We start from the raw sequence: 23,307 nt of genomic DNA on the forward strand, positions 1-23,307 counted from the left end.
ACATTCCTTCTTGCTTGGGAACAGTAATTAAGATTAACCTCCAGTTTCTCTTTATTAATTTTCTCGGACCGGGTGATAGACTTCAATTATGAGAAAGTAAAGGTGGCACACTTCAAACACGTCATTTATTGCCCAGTTTATTGATCATTAAGATAATAGCCTGACTCAATTATGTCAGGGCAATACATGATTAACTGGCAAACAAAATTCCCATCACTGGCCTGCCAACCATGCCAGCATGCCACCCATCTCCCACTGTGATGCACTGTTCACATGAAGCAACAATAGCTACATAAAATAACTATAAGCATTGAAGCAGCCAGCCAAAGTATGGAATAAATCTCCAGTGAATGAACTTCAAATAAAATGACCATCCTCAGAGGATATAGTAGACTGTAATTTGGAATAACTTCAAGTGAAAGATGATTACTCGCATGTCAGAGTTTATCATGTACCATACATGTAGTTATGTTAAAATGTGATTGTACACTGAAAACAGAATTATAGTTACAAAAAAATCAACAGAAAACACAAGAACCAACACAAAGGAACTGAACTCATAAAATGTAACCCTGAATAAAAACTGAAAAACAAAACATTACATAACAAACCGTGACTGAATTTCACTTAAAGTAGTTATTTTTGATTGACATATTTTGACTGGTTTTGCATCCTCAACAGATTCCTAGCTGAGGTGATATATTTGACTGGTCTTGCATCCTCAACAGATTCCTAGCTGAGGTGATATATTTGACTGGTCTTGCATCCTCAACAGATTCCTAGCTGAGGTGATATATTTGACTGGTCTTGCATCATCAACAGATTCCTAGCTTAGGTGAAGTTCAGCACATAAATCACTGAACTGGATTACATAACTTAAAAAATGTGTAAGACAGGCAATTGCAGACCCTGGGACGGAAATAAAAACATGTTTTTACTAAGTGAATTTAATTTGAAGAAATTAATGCTTATAATCTTGTTAAAATGTCAATGGGAATCACAATGATTTGTTCTTTCAAGCAGAAACCATTTCTTTGGGATGTCCCTTTTACCTGCACACACAAAAATAAACATTGAAAATATAACTCATTTTTTAATGATTTCTTAAATGACGGCTAGTGGCTCTTTACTGATTCTTCATATTCTGTAGGTTCCCATTATCATTGCTTACCGACTTATAAATAAAAATACCACCCATTCAAATAGGTGTATGCGTCGGACAGGTTCACTTAGTTGAATCCATAATTAATGGAAATTAGTACTGGAAACATACAGGTTCCAATTATTTAATTGTAAGTCAAGTTAAAATGCTGAGCAAACAGTCTTTTATTCTTAAGGCCTATGGTCAATGCAAAGAACAGGTTTGGGCTTTTAATTAAGGCTCGTGGTCAATACTGACAACACACGTTAGGGTTTTAGTAATTCAAGGCTCCCAGTGGATTTGACTCACTTCGGGATCATCCATGATGTCCATGTTTATGCTTTGGATATGGAGGCCATGTGACATCGGTCACTCATTAGCTTGCTTTGTGCTCTCTTTTGTCCACTTACTACTAATTATTTTGAGAAATTCCAACTTGCCAAATCTGCCAACCATTTGCACACAGCGTATCAGCTCATCTACCAAAAAAGGCTATAAGCCAATCACACTGACAGACTTGTCTTTATGTTGTTCACACCTCCGTTATCATAAACAAGTCTACAAGTCTGAATATTATGATAGGTGGAAATTCTATATACATTATGCATGAACATGTCATTCCTATGCAATTATGAATAACTACATATCACTGGCGGAGGGATCTGACTGGCTTATCTGTCAAGTCGGACTTAGATGGTGACAGCCTTTATAATGATACATGTACAATCTCGGACGTTGACGCCAAATATCACGGAAAGGCTATCAAATGATGGTGCCTTATAAGAAGATTTATCGTCAGGCAAACTTGAATTTTCAATGCTGATTGGTCAGTCCATGGCAACAAACAGTGTGACATATAATCGTATTGCACAGTCCATGTCAAGCTCCGCATAATGCTCTGTTCTAACTCTACACGATGCACTAGTTTTGCACTGAAAGCAAATGCACATACATGTAGGCCTTATAACACCTTTACTGCACATAAAGTTTGCTTGAAGACAGAATCATTATTACACCTCCGCTCATGGATCACAGAATAATGCAGTGCATATGTGTCCCGTATGCTACTTGGCCTTCAGCCTTGTGCATATATGGGATACGGATGCACTGTGTATTGTGAAGGATGGCTGACCGGGGAAGTGCAATGTAGGGCTGACTAGATTCAAGTCTAGGGCTCCTAGACAAAGCTGAGTACACACAGGTTGGAGTTTTTATTAGGGTTTGTGGTCAGTGGTCTTACTGTGCCTACATGTATTTTCCTTTATGAATACAGAAAAGTTTCGTTATTATGAACTTGGTAAGGATGAAATTCCAGTTACAATGAATCTCAACTGAACAGTGCATATTTCCATGGAAACGATTTTCTGAAGGCAAACACAGACAATATGTAATTTAGGTTAAAACTTGCACAAACAACATCATTAACTTGGCCAATTTGTTAATGTAGGAGCGCGGTAAAAGAATTCAAATTAAACAAGGTTTTTCTTACTTTTGCCATTCTAATAAAATAACCAATAAAATTTGATTAAAACTAAATAATTGAATAAGCCCTCTATCATCTGCCAATGAAGTTGTCTCTACAATTTCTCCAGGCAGATTCAGTGCATTTCAATGCTGAGTTCTGATGACTTCAAAAGTCATAGTTCTTCTTCTTTTACTCTAAACTTTTAAATTTCATACAAATACATGTACAAGTAAGTTTAATTTCCTACAAAATAAGCATTTTTATCTTGTATTTTTACCACGTGTAATAAGTGTCAACCTGGTGCTGATTTGGAGAAGTTTACCAATATACAAGCATGCATACATGAACCATGTGCGCAATGCATGCACACTGAATGGGAAAGCCAATGCGCTTACTAAGAAATTCAGAAACAACAAATATTTAAACAGCATCCCACAAACTTCATACTAATGAGAGACAATTAGTACTTATCTGTTGTGGACAATGCCCATAGCAGCAAGTACCCACCTCAACATGTGACTGTTCTCACTGTTATGTAACTGGAGTTTGTGGATTAGACTTGTAACTGTTGAATGCCTTTCTGATTGGCCTGCTTCACAACTAGTCAGAAAAGAAAAGCAAATGATTGTCAAATAATATTATTATATCCACAGCTGAAATCTTTTATCCTAACCCCTGATGGTGTAAGGAAAATGTTACTGAAATTTGAGGACTGTTAGGGTTACAAATTTGTGTCAGGTCTTAAGCAAAAATAACCTGCAAAACATAATGAAATCACAAGAAACAGGGTAATGCAAGAAATTCCATAATTCAACACTGTAACCATAGATACCTCTTGCACATGACATTTTACCTTGAGTCTTGTGATGTCACAAATGCTTGAAGAGATGGCAACAACTGCTGACATAGAGTCTTCCTACTTTCTGGAACTTCAAATGCTTTGTCCAAGATATTCACAACTACCTCCTGATTGGAGTAGAAAATAATGGAAGTCAGTATACTAGTCCAAATGTCACTGCACTTTGTATTATGTCACAATTCTTACTTCAATGGTCATTGTAAATTCTGCTGAGCCTGTTCAGAAAAAGTGAGCTTTCAATTTAACACATATATTTATTTTTTACAATATAAAAGGAATTGTTCTTTCAACAAAAAAGCTAATTTAAATAAACCACTTATTCGAACTCTTGATGCACTACCACGCTCCCTCAGACATGTTTGGATCATAGTGTATTTATATTTCATTTCTGCATGTATGACATACCTGGAACTGCTTACTGGCTAACCTAGACTGACAGCATGCCATAAGAGTGGTAAACACTGAATTCCTGTTATAAAGTATGACATCATTGCAATCTCTCAAACCATCTTGAAGTAATGTCATCATCCAGTTACGCTCCTCATCATGCTAGGATAAAAACCAAAGGTAATTCCTTTCATTCATATCAATTCATCGTAATTAAACATTTTGCATAGATAAGGTTTGCATGCAGGATAGACTCGCACCAACCTTGAAAGAATTTAAATGGGTTAGGAATGAGTGGGAAACATTTGTTGGTCCAAACAAAATGTAAATTTCTACATAGCTAAGAAGACGGGTGTATTTATGCTTCAACAAAGTAACTCTAGAAAGTCAAGGCATAAACTGATCTACCTCAAGTCTTTTAACACAGCAGTCAAGTTGCACAAAACTATGTGATCCATGGAAAGTTTTCTGCACAAGTCATTTTGTTTGATGGTAATGACATAAAAATCAATTTGATAACAAAAGGATCTTCAATCGGAAATAAATGACTGACACAGAAGTGCTTGACGGTACCCGAGTAAACAAAAATAGAATAAAGTTGTCCACATGGGGAAATGACCATTATACATGCAGAAATGGAGCAGCTATTGTAATGCATCTAAAATTCATGATTTTCATATGACATTAGGCATTCACTTCCTATGGCAATTATAATTGGATAAGATTTAATAGCAAAATCACCTTTAAGCTGGAGCTATAGAACAGTCTAGCAAAGTGTGGTACAGCACAGATTTAATAAGCAAAGAATCACCTTTAAGCTGAAGCTATGAACAGTCCAGCAAAGAGTGGTATAGCATAGATTTTATAAGCAAAGAATCGCTTTTAAGCTGGAGCTATAGAACAGTCTAGCAAAGAGTGGTATAGCATAGGATTAATAGCAAAGAATCACCTTTAAGCTGGAGCTACAGAACAGTCTAGCAAAGAGTGGTATAGCATAGAGTTAATAAGCAAAGAATCACCTTTAAGCTGGAGCTATAGAACAGTCTAGCAAAGAGTGGTATAGCATAGGATTAATAGCAAAGAATCACCTTTAAGCTGGAGCTACAGAACAGTCTAGCAAAGAGTGGTATAGCATAGAGTTAATAAGCAAAGAATCACCTTTAAGCTGGGGCTATAGAACAGTCTAGTAAAGAGTGGTATAGCATAGATTTAATAGCAAAGAATCACCTTTGACCTGTTTATTAATGACCTTCCTTCATGAATTTTGTCTACCTGCCTGCTGTTTGCAGATGATACGTTATTATTCAGGCCATATCTTGGAAACAGGATGAATGTATGTTACATACAAGATCTCAATCAAGTCCATAAGTGGTGTAAACAAAGGATGAAATTTCAACAAAACAAATATTATGTGGATCACTTGATCGAGAAGTCCTGGTATCCCTACATGTAATATCAGTAACTCTTCACCTGATGCTGTTACCAGTTATAAATATTTGGGTGTCACATGAACTATCTTGTGTCTAAGGCCAACCAAATGTTGCACTTTATACTCAGTGAAGTAGTATCCTGGTCAATGGTCGACACACAGAATCTGTGCGGTTTTGTCATTTCTGTTCTGGGGTGAATGTGTTCACTCATGAATGGGATGAGTTACCAGAATCATTGAGGTCTGGCATTGTTGAAATGTCATTAAATAACTGGATTAATTCCCTAAAATGCCACCTCTGTCGACCACAGCTATAGAACTAGTTTTACTGTACTCTTTTAATAATAATTATCATTACCGATAATGGGTCACTTGGGAGACATTCCCATAGGAACTTACACAAAATTTTTCAAACTTTACCATCCCATAATTCAATATTCCCTTATCCGATTTTAACCAATTTTTGCATGTTTTCCTTTCAGACCCTAATCTATCATCTCTCAAAATGTGGACAATAAAAATTTTCCTCCTTTTGGTAGTTGGAGCATTAGGGAGACATTGAAATGTCTCCCTAATGACTGATGTCTCCCTAATGTTGAAAAATTTACCACAAAATGTTTCCAAAGTGACCTATTTGGAAATATTTATTCATTTATAAAGTGCAAATTTCATAAAAATATGTTCAAATGTGCTGTACATTAAAAATAAGTATAAATACATTAAAAATACATGTAACAGGGATTTAAAAGACTAGATACACCAAAAACCAAATGATAAAAATGAACACATCGAATTTGACAGCAAACAGTCTGTGACAACATGTACCATAAAAGACGAGGGGACAAGAAGACAACTGACAATGACATCTACATGTATCCCAATCTACATGTACCACCCAATTTCCAATTTACCCAACACCCCATACCCAGCACTAATCATGAAGATGGTATCCAAAAGCCTCCTTTATACAAATAAGTCTTGTGTCTTCAATGAAGATTTGAAAACACTCACACTGTCTGCTCTACGAGTATTAACATGGAAAACATTCCAAAGTTTAGGAGGCGCAATGAAAAATGTGGTATCTCCCAGAGTGACTTTATTACAAGAAGTGGGATAACTCAGCAAAGTGTCATCATGCGACCTAGGAAGATTATAATGAGACTGTCCCTTTTTACACATGTTATGAGTTCAGTGAGATACAACAGAGCAGACCCGTAAAAACACTTGTAGGTCAATATCATTTTAAATGTAATTCTAAAGCTCACAGGAAGCCAATGTACATGTAGACCCATTAACAATGGAGTCATGTAGTTACCACACAGACTGAAATTTATATCCTTGTGAAGACAATGCTTTATTCTCAAGGACTATAACATTTCGGGTGTGAAAAACTGTTTTCAAATGCTCCCATTTCAAACAAAGTTACTTTCCTGGGTTGAAATTTAAAAACAATATCCCATGTTTAGAGTGTATCAAAATAAAGGAAGCCCAAATTCAACCACAATTTATAGGAAAACTGCAGATTTCTTTATTAAGCATTATATGTCTCCTAAAAGGGCTAAATGTCTTCTTTCCAATTACACCTTCATTATGTGCTCAATGTCACGGTGAAACGAGTAGCAATGCATTGTTGACCAGCGGGTGAAATTTGCACTGTGACAAGTTAGCATACACACACATTAAAAAGCACTGGGTGTGTTGGCCTAAGCACATTCAAAGTAGTAATGCAAGTAGGTGCCAACGTTTGCTTCGGGTTCCGTTCGGACACGGTTCAGAAATTTTTTGCCAAACTTCAGTTTGGTTCGGTTTGGACATGTACACACAAGTACGTACATGTACATATACAATGCACATTGAGATATCGAAGAGCACGCTACGAACAAGCCGTATATAGTACTTCTGTGAGTGAACTATGTTAATACAAGCGATGAATCTCCTCCCCATCCCCATCCAAGAGCAACTTCCATATGAACATAATTGTTTTCTAAACTATTTCCCCAAAGTTTGTTTAGGAGTTAAAAATCCATAGAAAGTTACTATTTGAGGTGTGAGTTTCTGACTGTGTTTTGACGGCCAAAAACGGTTAAAAACCATGCTTGATCGCAGGATATGTGAAAACAGAAAAAAAAAAAACAACAGCATGCTTAAATGGGAGTTTCAACCTTTACAGGATATAAGATCAAATTAGATTTCGAGCAAATTCTGTTTTGATTATTCTTCATGAAACACATTCAACTGCCAAACCATGGATTTTGATGAAGCAGAAGAACAACCTTGGTATCACGTCAGCATTCTTTTCAGGATGGCATCCATGTGGCCAAAGGGACGATTTTCCATCAGTCTTTTTCAAATGGGTAACAGCATTTTGTCATTTGAGATTTCCGAACAACTTGGAGATCTGGCAAAATTCCGTTACAACTTATTCACACTAATGCTTTGATCAAATATGATTAACGAAGGGCAGGTTGGGCCACCACGCAAACCAAATCTTGTCGCATGCTGGAACAAAATCATTTTGCCCTCCGGAGTTGCCTTCCGATGGAACACGAGTCCAACTGTGATCAGCATCCAATCAAAATTTGTTTTGCTCGGCCATTTATCATGTTTATGACATCATTGGTCTAATATAGAACCTGAGGGCGTAACTATCTGAGATTGGCAAACATAATGCTAAATCTGAATATATGTAAGCACAATTGGACGTAGTGAGAATTTAGAATTGTTGTGCAGCAGAAATGCCATACGTTGCATGTTCTCAGTTGATTATTAGCGATTTCTCACATGGTTTTTACAACCATTGCATGATGCAGGGTCATCGTGAGTTTACTGTATATGTACATGTACAGCACATTTATAGTACGTGTATACACACACATGTACGAAGCGTCCATTTTTCGTTAGGTTTGCTTTTTTTATCATGTTTTTTTGCGTGCATTCTGTGCACTACCAATGTCACGCCATATACAGCCAAACATCCGAACTGACCAGTTTGGTTCAGTTCGGTTCAAAAGTGCCATGTTCAATAATTTTTGGTTCAGTTCGGCGGTTCGGCTGCAGCACTAATTCCAATGTACATGTACTTCATCTAATGCACACTGTCTGCTAACTTGTCACAGTGCACATTTCACTAGCTGGTCAACAATGCATTGTTACTCGTTCAACTGTGGCATCAGAAAGAAGACATTCAGTCCTTTCCGGAGACATATAATGCTTAATTAAGAGATCTGCAGTTTTCCTATAAATTTTGGTTGAATTTGGGTTTCCTTTATTTTTGACAACTCTGTATCAAATGCTTCAATTTGCTATTGATAATTACAAATAAAGAAAGCCTAGAAATCATTTCTAATTATTTTAGAGATATTAACTTATGCATTCCATGTCAAAGAGGAAAATTGGTAATGCTGTTAGCAACCTTATATTTTTGAATTCATCAACAAAAAGACGTTTTTCACAAAATGCAAGTGGACAAACCAGGTAATGGCTCTATAAACATGTACATGTATTATTTATCCATGTATTTTTATTCTGTGTTTTTTTCTTTTTGAATGAATGTCCAAATAATACTGAGAACAGTATTTGTTTCCAATGTTTGATAATGGTGCCATGATGAAAAACATTTCAATATTCGCAACACAGAAAGGAGACAGCCTCTCCATCTGGGTAGTCAATATGAGAGGCAAACCATTCAACTATCTGACAGATTCCTTTATTGTCATGAAATTATCAAAGGTGGTTAAACAAGGTGTGTCATGTTCATTATGAAAAACGTTTGTTCACGTTGAACTTGAACAGGAATATGGTGATGAATTCCATACACAGATTGAAGACAAAGAATTCCGAGGCAAAGCAATACATGTACGTATTACTACCAGCAAATAATAACCTACAGATTTTATTTGACTCTAATTTTCTTTACTTAGATAAAGTTTTAAGTTCCACTCACCTGGTGCAAGGAGATGACTAAACAAGGGATACAGGAAGCAGGGATCATAGAGCTGAGATGAAATCTGACTTGCTGACGGATCAGAAGGAGTCTAATGTCAACAATACAATACCAGACACTTTTTTTCAGAACAAGAAGTACTAGAACATCACGTGCAAACTTGATATTTTGACAATTTTCTTAAAGTCTGGATAGGATATTTTGTCCGTCAGGATCAGATTTTCCAAAGCATAAGACTTATCATACAAGCTGTACGTTGTCTCAAAATGTGCAAACAACCACCTAACAGAGATTATTCTACTATAAAACTGCTTCATTCTTAATTTTCCTTTTTTGAATTTACAAGATCAAGAATAAAACGTGAAAAGACAGAAGCAAAAATACAAACAATAACGAACAAACCTCTGCCAATAACTTGCAATGAAGAGGAAAGTGCAATGCTGAATCTTTAAGCACATCTGTCTCCAGCTGCTTAAGAATTTCCTTCATGCTGGGTTGTTGCCATAGTGATTTCCCTAAGGCTTTTTGCATTTGATGTTGAGATACTGCAGCATGTCCCCATGCAGTCAGCCTAAGAATCATGAGTCAAGACATATCAAGAAGTCAAGGTACTGTAGGAATCCTCTTGTTATACACAATAGATTCACATGTTTTGCTTATTGAGACAGGATGTTTTCCTTCCGTAGTTTAATCTGAAGGCTTCAAGTTCAAATGAGAACACAGACCATAATACCACAGCATATGGCACTTTGTCTTTTATACACAAATTCATGTCTCTTCTCCCTTATACTTTAAGTTCATCCTCATGAAGTAGAGTTTTTCCTTTTTGAAATACATGTAGCTTGACTAAGTAGAGGAAGAATTCACTTTCTTGAATGAAGATTGAGAGGTGAAGACAAAACTCACTTGTAATGAGATGGAACAGCTTGATTCTTCTGGTAATGTTGCATTAGCTTCATCAAGGTAGTGTCAGTAATATTTCTGGTGACGTTGTATGCTCCAACGAGTACAGCATAATGAGCTTCCTGACAGCATCTTGGCTCCAATTCAACTATGGCCAACATCAACAATACCAATGATTCTGACAAGAGACAATGATTACACAAAATTGTATTATCATGAATTCCAAAATGAGACATCAGAAACTTCTGTTAATGTTATGTTTGCACTGGAATAAACTGTACACAAGTAATCCCAATTGATTGTTAAAGATAAGTCACATGGTTTTATTGAAAAATGTTATTAAACAGGGAATTGGTTATTATTATTATTATTGATTAACGTGGCAGCTTCTGTACACATGTATAAAAAATTTTCCTTATGGGGAGTTTAACTCCACCCTGAGAATGCTCAGATAAAAAAAAGTCTGTCAATGGGGCAGCAAACAAATCTAGCAGTTCAATGATGTCATAACACAGCTTTCATCCCCCTCCCCTGAGTTTCTTGACCTTGTGGCCACAACAGAGGGCTTTATGGCACAAGAGCAGAGAAAAGACAGGTCAAGTAAGTCAGATGTCATTCTTGGCAAATGACCACAGCCATCTGTCTGAAATTCATCAAGACCTTACTCTGATTCAAATTGGGACGGTTCAACTTTATCGTGCAATCAAGTGTTGATCAACATTGTCGATGTAAAAGTAATTCCAAGTGGCTTTCACTTTTAATTCAATTAAGTTCAAGCAAGCAGAGCTCGTTCACCCTGAAATAATAAAACCAGTCATATAATTACAGAGCCATAGTGTGACCTCATCAAAACAGGCTTCTATCGCACGCTCCCGACAACTTTCAATTTTAGTTTGCCTGATATGAAGGAGGACTAAAACTCGTGCTGTTGATGTCAGTATCAATCTTTATTTAGTTTTTACCTACGACATTGTTTTAAATATAACTAAATTTCATAAAAAGTGAAATCATGAATTTTCAATGTGATTGATCTTTAATATTCCATTATGGCTTCCACACTTGGGTTAACCAAAGCCTGCCAAAAGTTTTAACTTTCAGTAGTGGTGATTGATCTTCTAATCTGACATCAGATGTGGTTTAGAAAAACATGGAATACAAGGTTTCAAAAGGGTAGCAATTCTGCTGTCAACTATATTTTCATGCTACTTCCAAAGTTTCCACATTTCATAATGACATTAAAAACAGGCGACCTCAAATACAGCATTCGCTACAGTAAATGAGTTTCATGTCTCACAATGCATTTCATAAACAAACCTATATGTACATGTACGAGCATGTACCGTCCATATTAGCAGCCTACTTGAATGCAGCAGGCACATCCAGTGAAATGGGCACAAATCATGATGAAAATGAAAGTTTCTCTTTCCTGTGACTGATCAACACAGGACTTTTCAGAAACAAAACTTAAATAACAAAGCTGGCCCTGTACAACTACTGCTGCCAAGGGTAAATCTAGCAAATGAAAATTAGCATTTCAAGAATTAAAACTTTAAAAGCTGTCCACACTAGACTTAATTTGGTCAAATTAACAACACTCTCTGTTTAACCAAACAAGTCCAATGTGAACTTCATAAATTTTCGCATCAGCTAAATCAAGTGACCTCGTTTTGCAAAGCTGAACCCTGATTCACTGTTCTACATAGGATGCCATGAGCGGTAAACCAACACTCAGATCACAGAATACGATCTAGACTTGCTTGAAACAAACAAACATGCAGTGAACACAACTCTATTAGAATCAATACCCACACTAAAGAGTCCCAGAATGCATAATGGTATGTCATGACAAGGAGCAAGAGAGTTGAAAGACAATAGCAAGCATTTCTTGAAAACAACAAAAATGACAAATCATCGAAATATTTCTGAAAATCAACTGGTTGGCAACGACACAAAACAACCAAGCCGACAAATGTAAATGTCAATAAGTCAAATTCCTTTGTAAAGAAACAAACCCAATTATCAATTCAATTCAGATTAAGTTTATTCATACCTTTAGTTGGCATATTTCCATCACAATCTTCAAGGAGTGTTGGCAGAAACAAAGAATGACTCAGGACAATTTGATAGAGAACTGGTAATGGAAGAGGGTTGTTGATCTCTGCATCTACTTCTTGATTCACACCCTTAGCATTGCTGTAGATCATTTTCACTAGACGAGTCAAGAGCTGGAGCATATCTGTAGACTGGTAACAGATCCTCAGCCCATTTCTCACCAAACTTTTCCAGGCTTGAATGAGTGATGGGGACAATGAAAGCGGTTTGGTTCCAACAGCCTAAGAGACAAAAGAGAAAAACAAGCACTGACCAGTTACATCTGTATCTGTGTCAAGTGTCATGACACAAGTTAGTTCTGAACAGACCTGTTGACAAAACACTGTTAATTCCTTTAAAGAAATGTCTGAAACTAAGTACAAAATTTGAAGAAAAAATTGCATGTACAACATTAATGACGTATTTGAATTTGGTAGCCTCTGGGAGGTTATTAACAAATTTAGGGCTTGATCTACAATGACTTCAAATGACACAGAAGACTTGGAAACACACACAGAGGCAGTTAAACTGAGGGATTCTTACTTTGACAATTGCAGATGTTGATAGCAGATGATCGATGACAATTGAGGATGTATTTTCAGGATTCTTTTTGATCAATGTGACAATATTCTGTAGACATGCCGCTATCACCTCATTTATGACGTCAGGAGTCTTCTGACCTGGTAGGTTATATTCACAACACTTTGTAAGTCTCTGCACCGCAAGCTTACAGGCTTCTTTCTGAATCCTGGAAAAAAGTTCAGAAAATGAATGCAATTTTGTGGGAAAATCGTCATGAGCTCATTACACAATTTCCATTTCAAAGGCCGATTTTTTAATGTTTATAATGCTTTCATAGACAGCTTCATAGATATGAGCCGAGATAGTATAATAATGATTTCCTTGGACAGTTTGTAAACAGAATATCTGCCATTCCCTCCGGAAATACCTACGACATAAGACATGATGCCTTCTGCCATTCCCTCCAGAGTCCAAAGCATTCTTACCTATGACACAAGACATGATGCCTTCTGCCATTCCCTCCAGAATCAAGAGCATTCTTACCTATGACATAAGACATGATGCCTTCTGCCATTCCCTCCAGAGTCCAAAGCATTCTTACCTATGACACAAGACATGATGCCTTCTGCCATTCCCTCCAGAGTCCAGAGCATTCTTACCTATGACATAAGACATGATGCCTTCTGCATTCCCTCCGAAGTCCAAAGTATTCTTACCTATGACATAAGACACATTGCCTTTTGCCATTTCCTCCAGGGTCAAAAGCATTCTTACCTACGACATAAGACATGATGCCTTCTGCCATTCCCTCCAGAGTCCAGAGCATTCTTACCTATGACATAAGACATGATGCCTTCTGCATTCCCTCCAGAGTCCAAAGCATTCTTACCTATGACATAAGACACATTGCCTTTTGCCATTTCCTCCAGGGTCAAAAGCATTCTTACCTATGACACAAGACATGATGCCTTCTGCCATTCCCTCCAGAGTCCAAAGCATTCTTACCTATGACATAAGACATGATGCCTTCTGCATTCCCTCCAGAGTCCAAAGCATTCTTACCTATGACATAAGACATGATGCCTTCTGCCATTCCCTCCGAAGTCCAAAGTATTCTTACCTATGACATAAGACACATTGCCTTTTGCCATTTCCTCCAGGGTCAAAAGCATTCTTACCTATGACATAGGAAATGATGCCTTCTACCATTTCCTCCAGAGTCCAGAGTATTCTTACCTATGACATAAGACATGATGCCTTCTGCCATTCCCTCCAGAGACCAAAGAATTTTTACCTATAATATAAGACATTCCCTCCAGAGTCCAGAGCATTCTTACCTATGACACAAGACATGATGCCTTCTGCCATTCCCTCCAGAGTCCAAAGCATTCTTACCTATGACATAAGACATGATGCTTTCTGCCATTCCCTCCGAAGTCCAAAGTATTCTTACCTATGACATAAGACACATTGCCTTTTGCCATTTCCTCCAGGGTCAAAAGCATTCTTACCTATGACATAGGACATGATGCCTTCTACCATTTCCTCCAGAGTCCAGAGTATTCTTACCTATGACATAAGACATGATGCCTTCTGCCATTCCCTCCAGAGACCAAAGAATTTTTACCTATAATATAAGACATTCCCTCCAGAGTCCAGAGCATTCTTACCTATGACACAAGACATGATGCCTTCTGCCATTCCCTCCAGAGTCCAGAGCATTCTTACCTATGACACAAGACATGATGCCTTCTGCCATTCCCTCCAGAGTCCAGAGCATTCTTACCTATGACACAAGACATGATGCCTTCTGCCATTCCCTCCAGAGTCCAGAGTATTCTTACCTATGACATAAGACATGATGCCTTCTGCCATTCCCTCCAGAGACCAAAGAATTTTTACCTATAATATAAGACATTCCCTCCAGAGTCCAGAGCATTCTTACCTATGACACAAGACATGATGCCTTCTGCCATTCCCTCCAGAGTCCAGAGCATTCTTACCTATGACACAAGACATGATGCCTTCTGCCATTCCCTCCAGAGTCCAAAGTATTCTTACCTATGACACAAGACATGATGCCTTCTGCCATTCCCTCCAGAGTCCAGAGCATTCTTACCTATGACACAAGACATGATGCCTTCTGCATTCCCTCCAGAGTCCAAAGCATTCTTACCTATGACATAAGACATGATGCCTTCTGCCATCCCCTCCGAAGTCCAAAGTATTCTTACCTATGACATAAGACACATTGCCTTCTGCCATTTCCTCCAGGGTCAAAAGCATTCTTACCTATGACATAGGACATGATGCCTTCTGCCATTCCCTCCAGAGACCAAAGAATTTTTACCTATAATATAAGACATTCCCTCCAGAGTCCAGAGCATTCTTACCTATGACATAAGACATGATGCCTATCTTGTCCTTTCTTGATGAGAGACCGAAGCAACAAGATCAAACTTTCTCCATCTGATTGCATTATTAAGTGACTCAGTAGGGCCATCTTGAGTTCATCTCCCTCAACATCTCCATTTTGTCTAACATTCACAATCCAATCCATCAACAAAGTCCAGTATAAACCATGCATCATGGTCACTGTCTGCTTGTCTGAAACAAATTAAAACAGAGCTAAATGCAAGACAGAAAATGACAGGCTTGTGATCGAAAGTAAGCAGAATTTAAAATGTAAGATGGTGTACTGACTTGTAAATGATTTGGTGGAGTAACAGTGATGCATGAATTGTTATATAAATGTATACGATTCTAGCACATCACAAAATGAAAACAAAGTAGTTACTTGCTGAGCTGTGATTACAGTAAGTCGATACCACAGGAAGCAAGATATCTTTCTTGTTACTTAGTTCTTGTGTAGAGCTCTCTTCACACCAAACCTCAAACCAATGCAACTGTTCTGCACTGCCAAACTTCACTAACTGGCATAAGAGTTGACTTATAGTCTGTCAATGACAAAAAAGTCAGAAGACCACAATGAAATTCACAACTACAGAAGTACGAGGAACAAGTAATTATGAAGTACTAGAGCATTACTACGATCTCCAAGATGGCGCTACAATCCTGGAAAAATTCGCTGGAACATGCCTTCCCCTCGCCCCTTGTCACTGTAGTTTCTCATTGGGTAAGTTGGGCCCAATGTTGGTTCAATAAATGACCACAACATTGAACAGGGTAGAGGGGGGATCTTTTCACTGTGCTTCCCACAAGGTGTTCGAACTATTTTGTCCAGGATTGTAGCCATGTGCAAAGATTAATTTTCTCACAGTAACTTAGTGTGCACCCATCATGACATTTCTTTTCTGGAGCAAGTCTGAAGGAAGAGGCAATTCACACAGCACATATATGAATAAAAAGACACCACAATGGCAAAAAAACCTGAAAACAAATGGAATACATGTATATACGTACACATGCAAGTATGGAACATTCACAAGGACTGCGTAAAAAATGCACCACAAGGGCCATGTCACCTTCTTTGGACTTACCTGAGAAGGTTTGTTTAGCCAGTCTATGTATGATGACTTGGTGAAAACCGATACCAACTTGTGATTACTTTCCACAAACTGTGACAGTACAGAAACCATCTGATCACAATCAAACTTATGGGCTAGTTCCACTAATGTTGAAATGTCGCTGAAGCTTAACACATCCGCTTCACTTCTGATTACAGCATTTGTCGAATGTTTCAATTTCAGAGCTCTCTGTCTCTCTGCCAATATTTCAAGCAAACGGCAAAGTGACGATCTGAAATACTGCTTACTCCCTGGATAAGCATCTGATATCTCCAGGCTGTTCAAACTCTGCAGTAGAATTGTGGTAGCCTCAATAAGTTCCAAGTCTTTACTATAAACACAAATCGCCTCAAATAATTCCATGACCCTTCTAAACTCGTGCTTGACTTGTCTTGTGTTTGCTTTCTTTGTATTCATCTCTAGGTTGACAAAGTTCAAGTAGTTCTGACATGACTCCTTAAAGATGGGTTGAAGTAGTAATGTCAATTTGTCATTTGGGAGGTGCAACTCAAACAATCTTAGACACTTCAGGAAGAATGATGTAATGACATCCAATATCTGCAATCTGTCTTTCTCGTACTGGAAATTTCTAGCACTATGGCTGAATGTCTCCCTAAAGACTGCATGTTGCAATACTAGGCCCGCCATGTCAGTCCACCATTCATCTGATGCCTCATGTCTTGAGTCAATGTCTGAAGGCGTATCATCTTTTGTCATGTTCCTGGCTTCTTCAGAGTTGTGTTTGTTCTCCTTATCCTTCTTAGGCTCGATGTGTTCAAGAGAATTTTCAATCATCTTGAGATAACTACACAAAACAGCCAGGAAATTCTGAAAGTATAAGATGAAAATAACACTTTAAAAAAAACAGGGACAACTCCAAGATGTAATTCTTTCAGGACACAGCATACAGGGTGTTCCTCAACAAAACACAACCCATTTTTATTTCTCCCAAACTTCATTCAAGTGTCAGAAATGGTTGTTTTTGGTATCATATCAAAGCTTCAACTGTTATCTTTTCAAAGCCAAAGACTTCATTTAAATTTGACAATGCATTTTAGAGATAATCATTTTTGCTCTGTCCAACTTGATTTAACACAGCAACAAAAATACTAAGTTGATGCCACTTAATACTATGAGGTCATTTAAAAAGTTCACAGAATTTGCATGAGGATAATGTACTGAAATGTGCTTAACACGTTAACTGCCCGCATAGGTGTGCAGAGCAGTATGCACGAAATCAACTCAAAAAGGTGCATGTTCAGACAGTTCATTGCACCATGCAGTACGTGGTACACCAATGGGGGCCCTGCTGAAACACTGGTCATTTCGACCATCACAAAGGCATGCAGCAGCAGACAGAGTATGCTGCATTGCATGCAAGCTCAGCAACCTTGTTTTTACAGCTACTAAAGAGACAGAGCTACTGTACATATGCATACCGTACATGAAATGTGCAACTGTCATTAAAATCCAAATGCATAGAGGTGAAAATGAACACCTTCCCATTTGTCTTTTCTTTTCTGACCTTTTCTTTTAAACCAGATGGGGAAAAAAAGAAAAAAAAGATTTGGGGGGTCTGTTTAAAAAAAACTTGGAAATCCAGATAATTTAGGAAAAGTACATGTAGCATCTCTGGGTGTCATAATTTAGGATTTGAATTCAGAGATTGAATGCACTTGAAACAATGACAATGTAAACTTCGATTTGACAGAACAAAAAAAAAGATGTGTAACGTAATTGAAAAACATCTCCGTAGCACAACATAAGCTACAAATATATACATTGTCAAAAAAGTGCAAAACACTGTAACCTTTGATTTGAAGCAATTTGTGAGAGTTGTGTTGAATTGCATTTCTTTGGAACAACCAGTTATAGAATCTTCATTTATTTGTATTTGAACACAAGGACCCAGGAGTGCAAATGAATGTATTAAAAGTACAGAGAAAGGGTGCTACCTTACAATAGAAAGAAGACAGCTACTCCCAAGCCATTTCACTGTCATTTTGAAATGACAAAGACAAAACCATCTTCAACTGAGAACTTGTGTCAACCATCAGTACACAGAACAGAAGTGTCTGACATATCACATTTTTACTGATTTTGCATTGCAAATCACTTCGATGGCCCACTTCACACACAAAAACAGTCCTCTTTGGTCAACCGTGACACAGTTGATGCTAGCACCAACAAAACCGCGGCTTTCAGGTCAGTAAATAGGCATGTACATGACTCAAATAGTAAGAACATGACACTGTTATAACTAAGCATCAATAAGACATACATTACAGTGTCATTCGAAATTATCTGGACTCCTGCGTGAATCACGTGGGCCCCCAAAATACAAATTTTTAGTAGCTACAGTAGGTTTTCACGTGTGGGTTGCCGTGATTTTTGCGCTATTCACGCGTGGCCCACATGGACATTCTTTTCTTTGAAAACATCTTCAAGGGTGCCGAATACAGTAGAGAATGCCTGCTCCAATTTCCTAAGCTAGCCCTACATGTACGTCTTGTAAATACCAGTAACATGTAAACCTACGTCAGTGTATGAAAAAATGATTTACAAGTGACAGTAAAACACTTTAATAATGTTCAGTTTCATGTTAAATTGTCATTTCGTTTTAATAATAAAAATTTCCATTTCCCCCTTCCTGCCACGTTACACGACTTTTACAAAATTCATATCTTCTTCTGCTCATTTTTGGCTTGAATTGTAATTGTAATTCCAAATTTACAAAAAATCAGAGTATCGTAATAAAGGTTTACTAATTGTTTGTGTTAGTTAAAGTCCTACTCGACCTGATGAAATTTCACATCTTTGTGATTTTGGTAAGGATCACAAACTACATGTAAATAAAGGTGTCAGAGAACCAGGTGAGACCCAAACCCAACTAACACAAAGGTCCGAAACTATTCAAGCAGTGCACTCACTGAAAAAGCAAAAGAAAATCACATCTTAAAATTTGATGGCCATATTTTTGGAACGTAAAAATGCGATTTGAACATTTATAAAAGCTTAGCTTGAATAGTCTTGGTCATGTTGAATGTTGGTTTAGCCCAAGTAACATGTTTCTAAAGTAGTTTCTCCATCGAGTAGTGAAAACAATATTTAAAGAGTGAAGCATAAATCGAGACACATGCCAGCCATACTGCATGAATGAACATGTACATGTACATGTACATACACTGACCACGAGAACATATACTGCAACTTGGTTATGTGCCCTGAAAAAGTCTGGACGCGTGCACATGCACAGTTTGACGAACTTTTTAACGTTCCGCGCAGCCTGTGCGCCAGTATTGTGGACATTATTTTCTTGTTTTTTGCCACATTTTTCTCCAAAATGTATAACATTGATGCGTCAAGTACCAAACATAGCACACATAACAGCTGTGCAAGTACGAATAAGTGAAATGTAGAATCTTTGTCGAAGTGGATGGTGAATATAATTATATTGAAAAAGTACAGAGCAACTCACACAGAAACGACAAGAAAAAACGTAAACTAAAGGAAAACATCCCTAAAAGCAATCTATGTCTACACTTTACTGAATAAATTGTTCACCTATGCGCAGATAAGAGTAACCTTGCATGTTTCCAAAATATAGGGGCAAGATCTAATACGTCAGATGAAAATTGTCAGTGAACGTTACGCCGGAGTTAGTAGTGGAAAAGTCATTTTACAATGTTTTTCGGGGTATTGCAGCAGAGATTGACACTTAAATAAAAATATTGTTCATCGAATAGTGGAAGTCTAGAATCATAAGACAACAGTGAGAACCGATTGATCTAAATACAAAAATCTAAAGACCCCATAAACTTTTGAGAATAAAAAAGTTGGCTTTTATAAATAATCAGAGTGGAACATAATGTGTGCAAGCTGAGGGGATTTTGAAGACAGGTTTTGAACAAAGATTTTTCTCCTGAGAGCTTTTACATGGGAGTCAATATGAAGGTAAAGGTGATGAATACATGTATGTTCCATTAAAAAGGCAGGTCTTCTTTTTGTGGAAAAGCCTCCCAAAATTGCAATTTGATAGAAATGGGTATGCATTGATTCCATTTAATCCTCTATTATGTGTTGTAAAGAGAGTGTTCAGAATTATCCAAGCCCTAAAAAGCCATCAATGGAATCCACACTTCCATAGTACTGAATTGTACTGTCTAGAACGTGCTTCATCAAATCAATAAGTGTATCTCTAAGTATTTGGATTTTTTTGGTAAAAGAGGCAACACATTTACTGCCAAGTGATTAAAAAAAGAGGTGAATTGTAAATTTCTTGAACTTATGCATATTTCAAATAATTTTAACAACAAAGCCAAAGTTTTTTCTTAACATCCCTCTTCAGTCTTGAATATGCGATTAAAATTTGACATTGTTATTGCGGTAAGGAACACTAAAATGTCATCAAAGAACTAGGTTAGACTAAACCCAAGTAAGCTGATGCCAACGTCTGGAACTGTTCAAGCACTACATGTATATTCAACTTGTACATTTACTGGTACATCTTTACATAAGATAAGAGGAGACATGTACATTGTACACAAACGGACGTGTGTACTGTACACAGGTACATGTACACGTGCAGTGTGGCATGCACGGCCTGTCTACGGCGAGGGTTGGTCAAGTGTAGATGATGAGCCGGGCTTGGGTTAGGGTTAGTAATGCACACAACAAATGCAAAGGCATGCATATTGTACTAATATGGACAGAGCGTGCCGGCTAGTCAATCGTTTGGCTCCAACACTTAGGTCAAGGCTGGAGTGTTACTTTGACATATATTTGTGTACTGTTTTCATATCACACATGTTCGTATGTGCACCGCTCTCTTATAACACTCAGACTTTGAAATAATGTCCAGGCAACTTGCGTCCGGGTCGCTGAAAGTCCTCCAGGCGCAGACCACTCCAAGGCCCATGAGGGGATGGGTCATGTAGAGTTGTATTGACGTTATACATGTGTGATAGTCTCAACTGTCTATATACAATAAGTTGGATTAACTCCCATTTTATGTCATTAAATCAGCAAAATTTGGCATTTTCTGTAACTTTTTTCAGTCTCCGCCTGGGCTCTTTGCAAAAACATATTGAAGTAGATCAATGAGGACAGCCGACAAATCTTGGCCAAAATGTGACATCATTGGACGGACTCCACTTTCCAGACAAGAATGCATTGTTCTGGCAAATTAGTTGATCGGTCTGCGAAAGAATTATATTCTCTGCTCTTGCACATAGTCGGGTTAGTAACTCGTACGTGTCAAGTCAACCACATTTGGTCTTTGTTTCCTATGCCCTTCTCTTAACACAGGGCAGAGCTATTGGACAACTAACTTAACACGTCGCGCTCATTTTATTTTGCATTGTGCTGCGTATGTAATAATTTCTATCGTGAATTGTGAATTTTGAAAGAATGCCAATAAACTTTGTTGTCGGTGGCTGTGGTCGCAATCAAAACAATTCCCCGGAGAGCGGTTTTTGTAGATTCCTACATGTAAGTGACTTTTCACACCAGATAAAGGACTCTGTCCTATGACGTCACGATTCTTGGGAATTTCTTCAGACAACTTTCTGTACCCGAGGGCTGTTGCTTAGCTTTTGCCCCGAGAAGGGAGTGAAATAGGGTCATGAAAACTATAATGTTAAACATAATTCAGCGCATTTTGGAACTACGCAGATGTGTTTTCTTGTTACATATATGTGGTCGCAAGCCCACCCACACTGACCGGTACCTCAACAGGGCCTCCTTCCACCACCCCAAGATCAAATCATCGGTCAACAGAGCCCTCATCCGCCGAGCCTACAACATACTCTCCAACGCATACCTCCCACTACCTCCAGCGTATCCTGAGCAAGCACAACATCAAGGTGTTCCACACAGCTCCCCTTAAGATCCACGGGATGCTGACTTCCCATAAGGACGGGCAAGATCCACACCGCTGACCAGGTGTATACAAGATCCCCTGCCAGTGTGGCAAAGTGTACATCCGAGAGACTGGTAGGGACCTCCCTACCAGGATCAAAGAACACAGAGCCCATGGCAGAAAGGGGGAATATGAGAAGTCAGCCATCATCAAGCATTCCCACGCCGAAGACCACACCATCAACTGGGAAGAAGCCCACCTCATCGCCAACATTGAACAGTGGTACCCAAGACGCATTAGAGAAGCCTTAGAAATCTCCAAGCACCCCACCGTACCTCAAGACATCGGCTTCTCCATCAGCGATATCTGGCAGCCCCTCCTCACCTCCCGGTCTGATGGGTCCTTTATACCCTACGACTCCCCTCCCCCCGCCCAGGGTCTCCTATACCCAGGCAACCTTCCCCCACCACAGCCCATGACCAACTGACATGCATCAGTACCCAGGAGGATCCACCGTTCCACCTGACTACACAGCAGGATCCGTCACACTCCAGTACCTCCAACCAGCATATAAGCCCCACTCCCTGTCGGCATCTCTTCAGTCTCCTGTTGACAGACAGAGCACACTGTCTGAAATGTTGAGCCTCTCCGGTTCTTATCAGAACCACACAGACTCAAAAAAGAGATATTGCATGGTGTTTTCCGCAAGCTTTCCATCTTAATATCAAGCTGAATGCTGGAAATATGGGGAAGTGAATTTATCTGCGATCAGTGTATTTCCCCTCATGGATAAAACTTTACAACACACAATGAAGGATTAAATGGAACCAATGTACATGTGTACACATTTCTACCAAATCGCTATCGGGGGGGGGGGCCTTTTCCAAAAAAAGAAGACCTGCCTTTTTAAAAGAACACATTCGTCACCTTTGCCTTCGTATTGACTCCCACGTAAAAGCCCTCATGAGAAAAAAATCTGTGTTCAAACTTCGCCTCTAAAATCCCCTCGGCTTTCACACATTATTTTCCACTCTGATTATTTATAAAAGCCAACTATTTTTATTTTCAAAATGGGGTCTGTAGATTTTTGTATTTAGATGCTGTAATCAATCACTTTTTTCACTGCTGCCTTATGATTCTGAACTTTCACTATTCAATGAACAATAGTTTTATTTAAGTG

The 23,307-nt window shown here is 38.2% G+C and overlaps 2 protein-coding genes across 3 annotated transcripts in view; both read right to left on the minus strand.

The window, feature by feature from the left end:
- Positions 1–86: 86 nt before the first annotated feature.
- LOC147800207 (uncharacterized) lies at positions 87–3,997 on the minus strand. 2 transcript variants are annotated; one of them, XM_087132629.1, is made up of 4 exons: positions 3,871–3,997; positions 3,460–3,572; positions 3,114–3,206; positions 87–1,052 (listed from the first exon to the last, which is right to left on the minus strand). In XM_087132629.1, the coding sequence occupies exons 1-4, from the start codon at positions 3,991–3,993 to the stop codon at positions 1,049–1,051; spliced, it is 333 nt and encodes a 110-aa protein (XP_086988755.1). In that variant the 5' UTR covers positions 3,994–3,997; the 3' UTR covers positions 87–1,048. The 2 variants fall into 2 exon arrangements, with proteins under 2 accessions (XP_086988755.1, XP_086988754.1); XM_087132628.1 differs by having other exon boundaries at positions 87–3,206.
- A 4,573-nt stretch (positions 3,998–8,570) lies between these two features.
- Positions 8,571–23,307, minus strand: part of LOC110990594 (nucleolar pre-ribosomal-associated protein 1-like) — a 48,648-nt gene continuing 33,911 nt past the window's right edge. Inside the window, exons 17-24 of the mRNA XM_087132626.1 lie at positions 16,241–17,095; positions 15,538–15,697; positions 15,134–15,347; positions 12,762–12,966; positions 12,178–12,460; positions 10,131–10,305; positions 9,627–9,795; positions 8,571–9,315 (exon numbers count right to left, since the gene is read on the minus strand). Of these exons, the coding sequence (XP_086988752.1) occupies positions 9,184–9,315; positions 9,627–9,795; positions 10,131–10,305; positions 12,178–12,460; positions 12,762–12,966; positions 15,134–15,347; positions 15,538–15,697; positions 16,241–17,095 (2,193 nt within the window). The 3' untranslated portion in view covers positions 8,571–9,183. The remainder of the gene's footprint in view (positions 9,316–9,626; positions 9,796–10,130; positions 10,306–12,177; positions 12,461–12,761; positions 12,967–15,133; positions 15,348–15,537; positions 15,698–16,240; positions 17,096–23,307) is intronic.

This window comes from Acanthaster planci, linkage group LG02, assembly GCF_054643075.1.
Source record: "Acanthaster planci isolate LZ-2023a linkage group LG02, COTS_SCS, whole genome shotgun sequence".
Classification (NCBI taxonomy): Eukaryota; Metazoa; Echinodermata; class Asteroidea; order Valvatida; family Acanthasteridae; genus Acanthaster; species Acanthaster planci.

What these genes read in the sequence shown, in the direction of transcription:
- LOC147800207 (XM_087132628.1), bottom strand. Translation starts at nt 3,993, where the DNA reads ATGATGACATTACTTCAAGATGGTTTGAGAGATTGCAATGATGTCATA. An exon ending in TAGCCAGTAAGCAGTTCCAG is followed by an intron (nt 3,573 to 3,870) that starts GTATGTCATACA and finishes TACTCCAATCAG; the next exon opens with GAGGTAGTTGTGAATATCTT. An exon ending in GTGACATCACAAGACTCAAG is followed by an intron (nt 3,207 to 3,459) that starts GTAAAATGTCAT and finishes TTTTCTGACTAG; the next exon opens with TTGTGAAGCAGGCCAATCAG.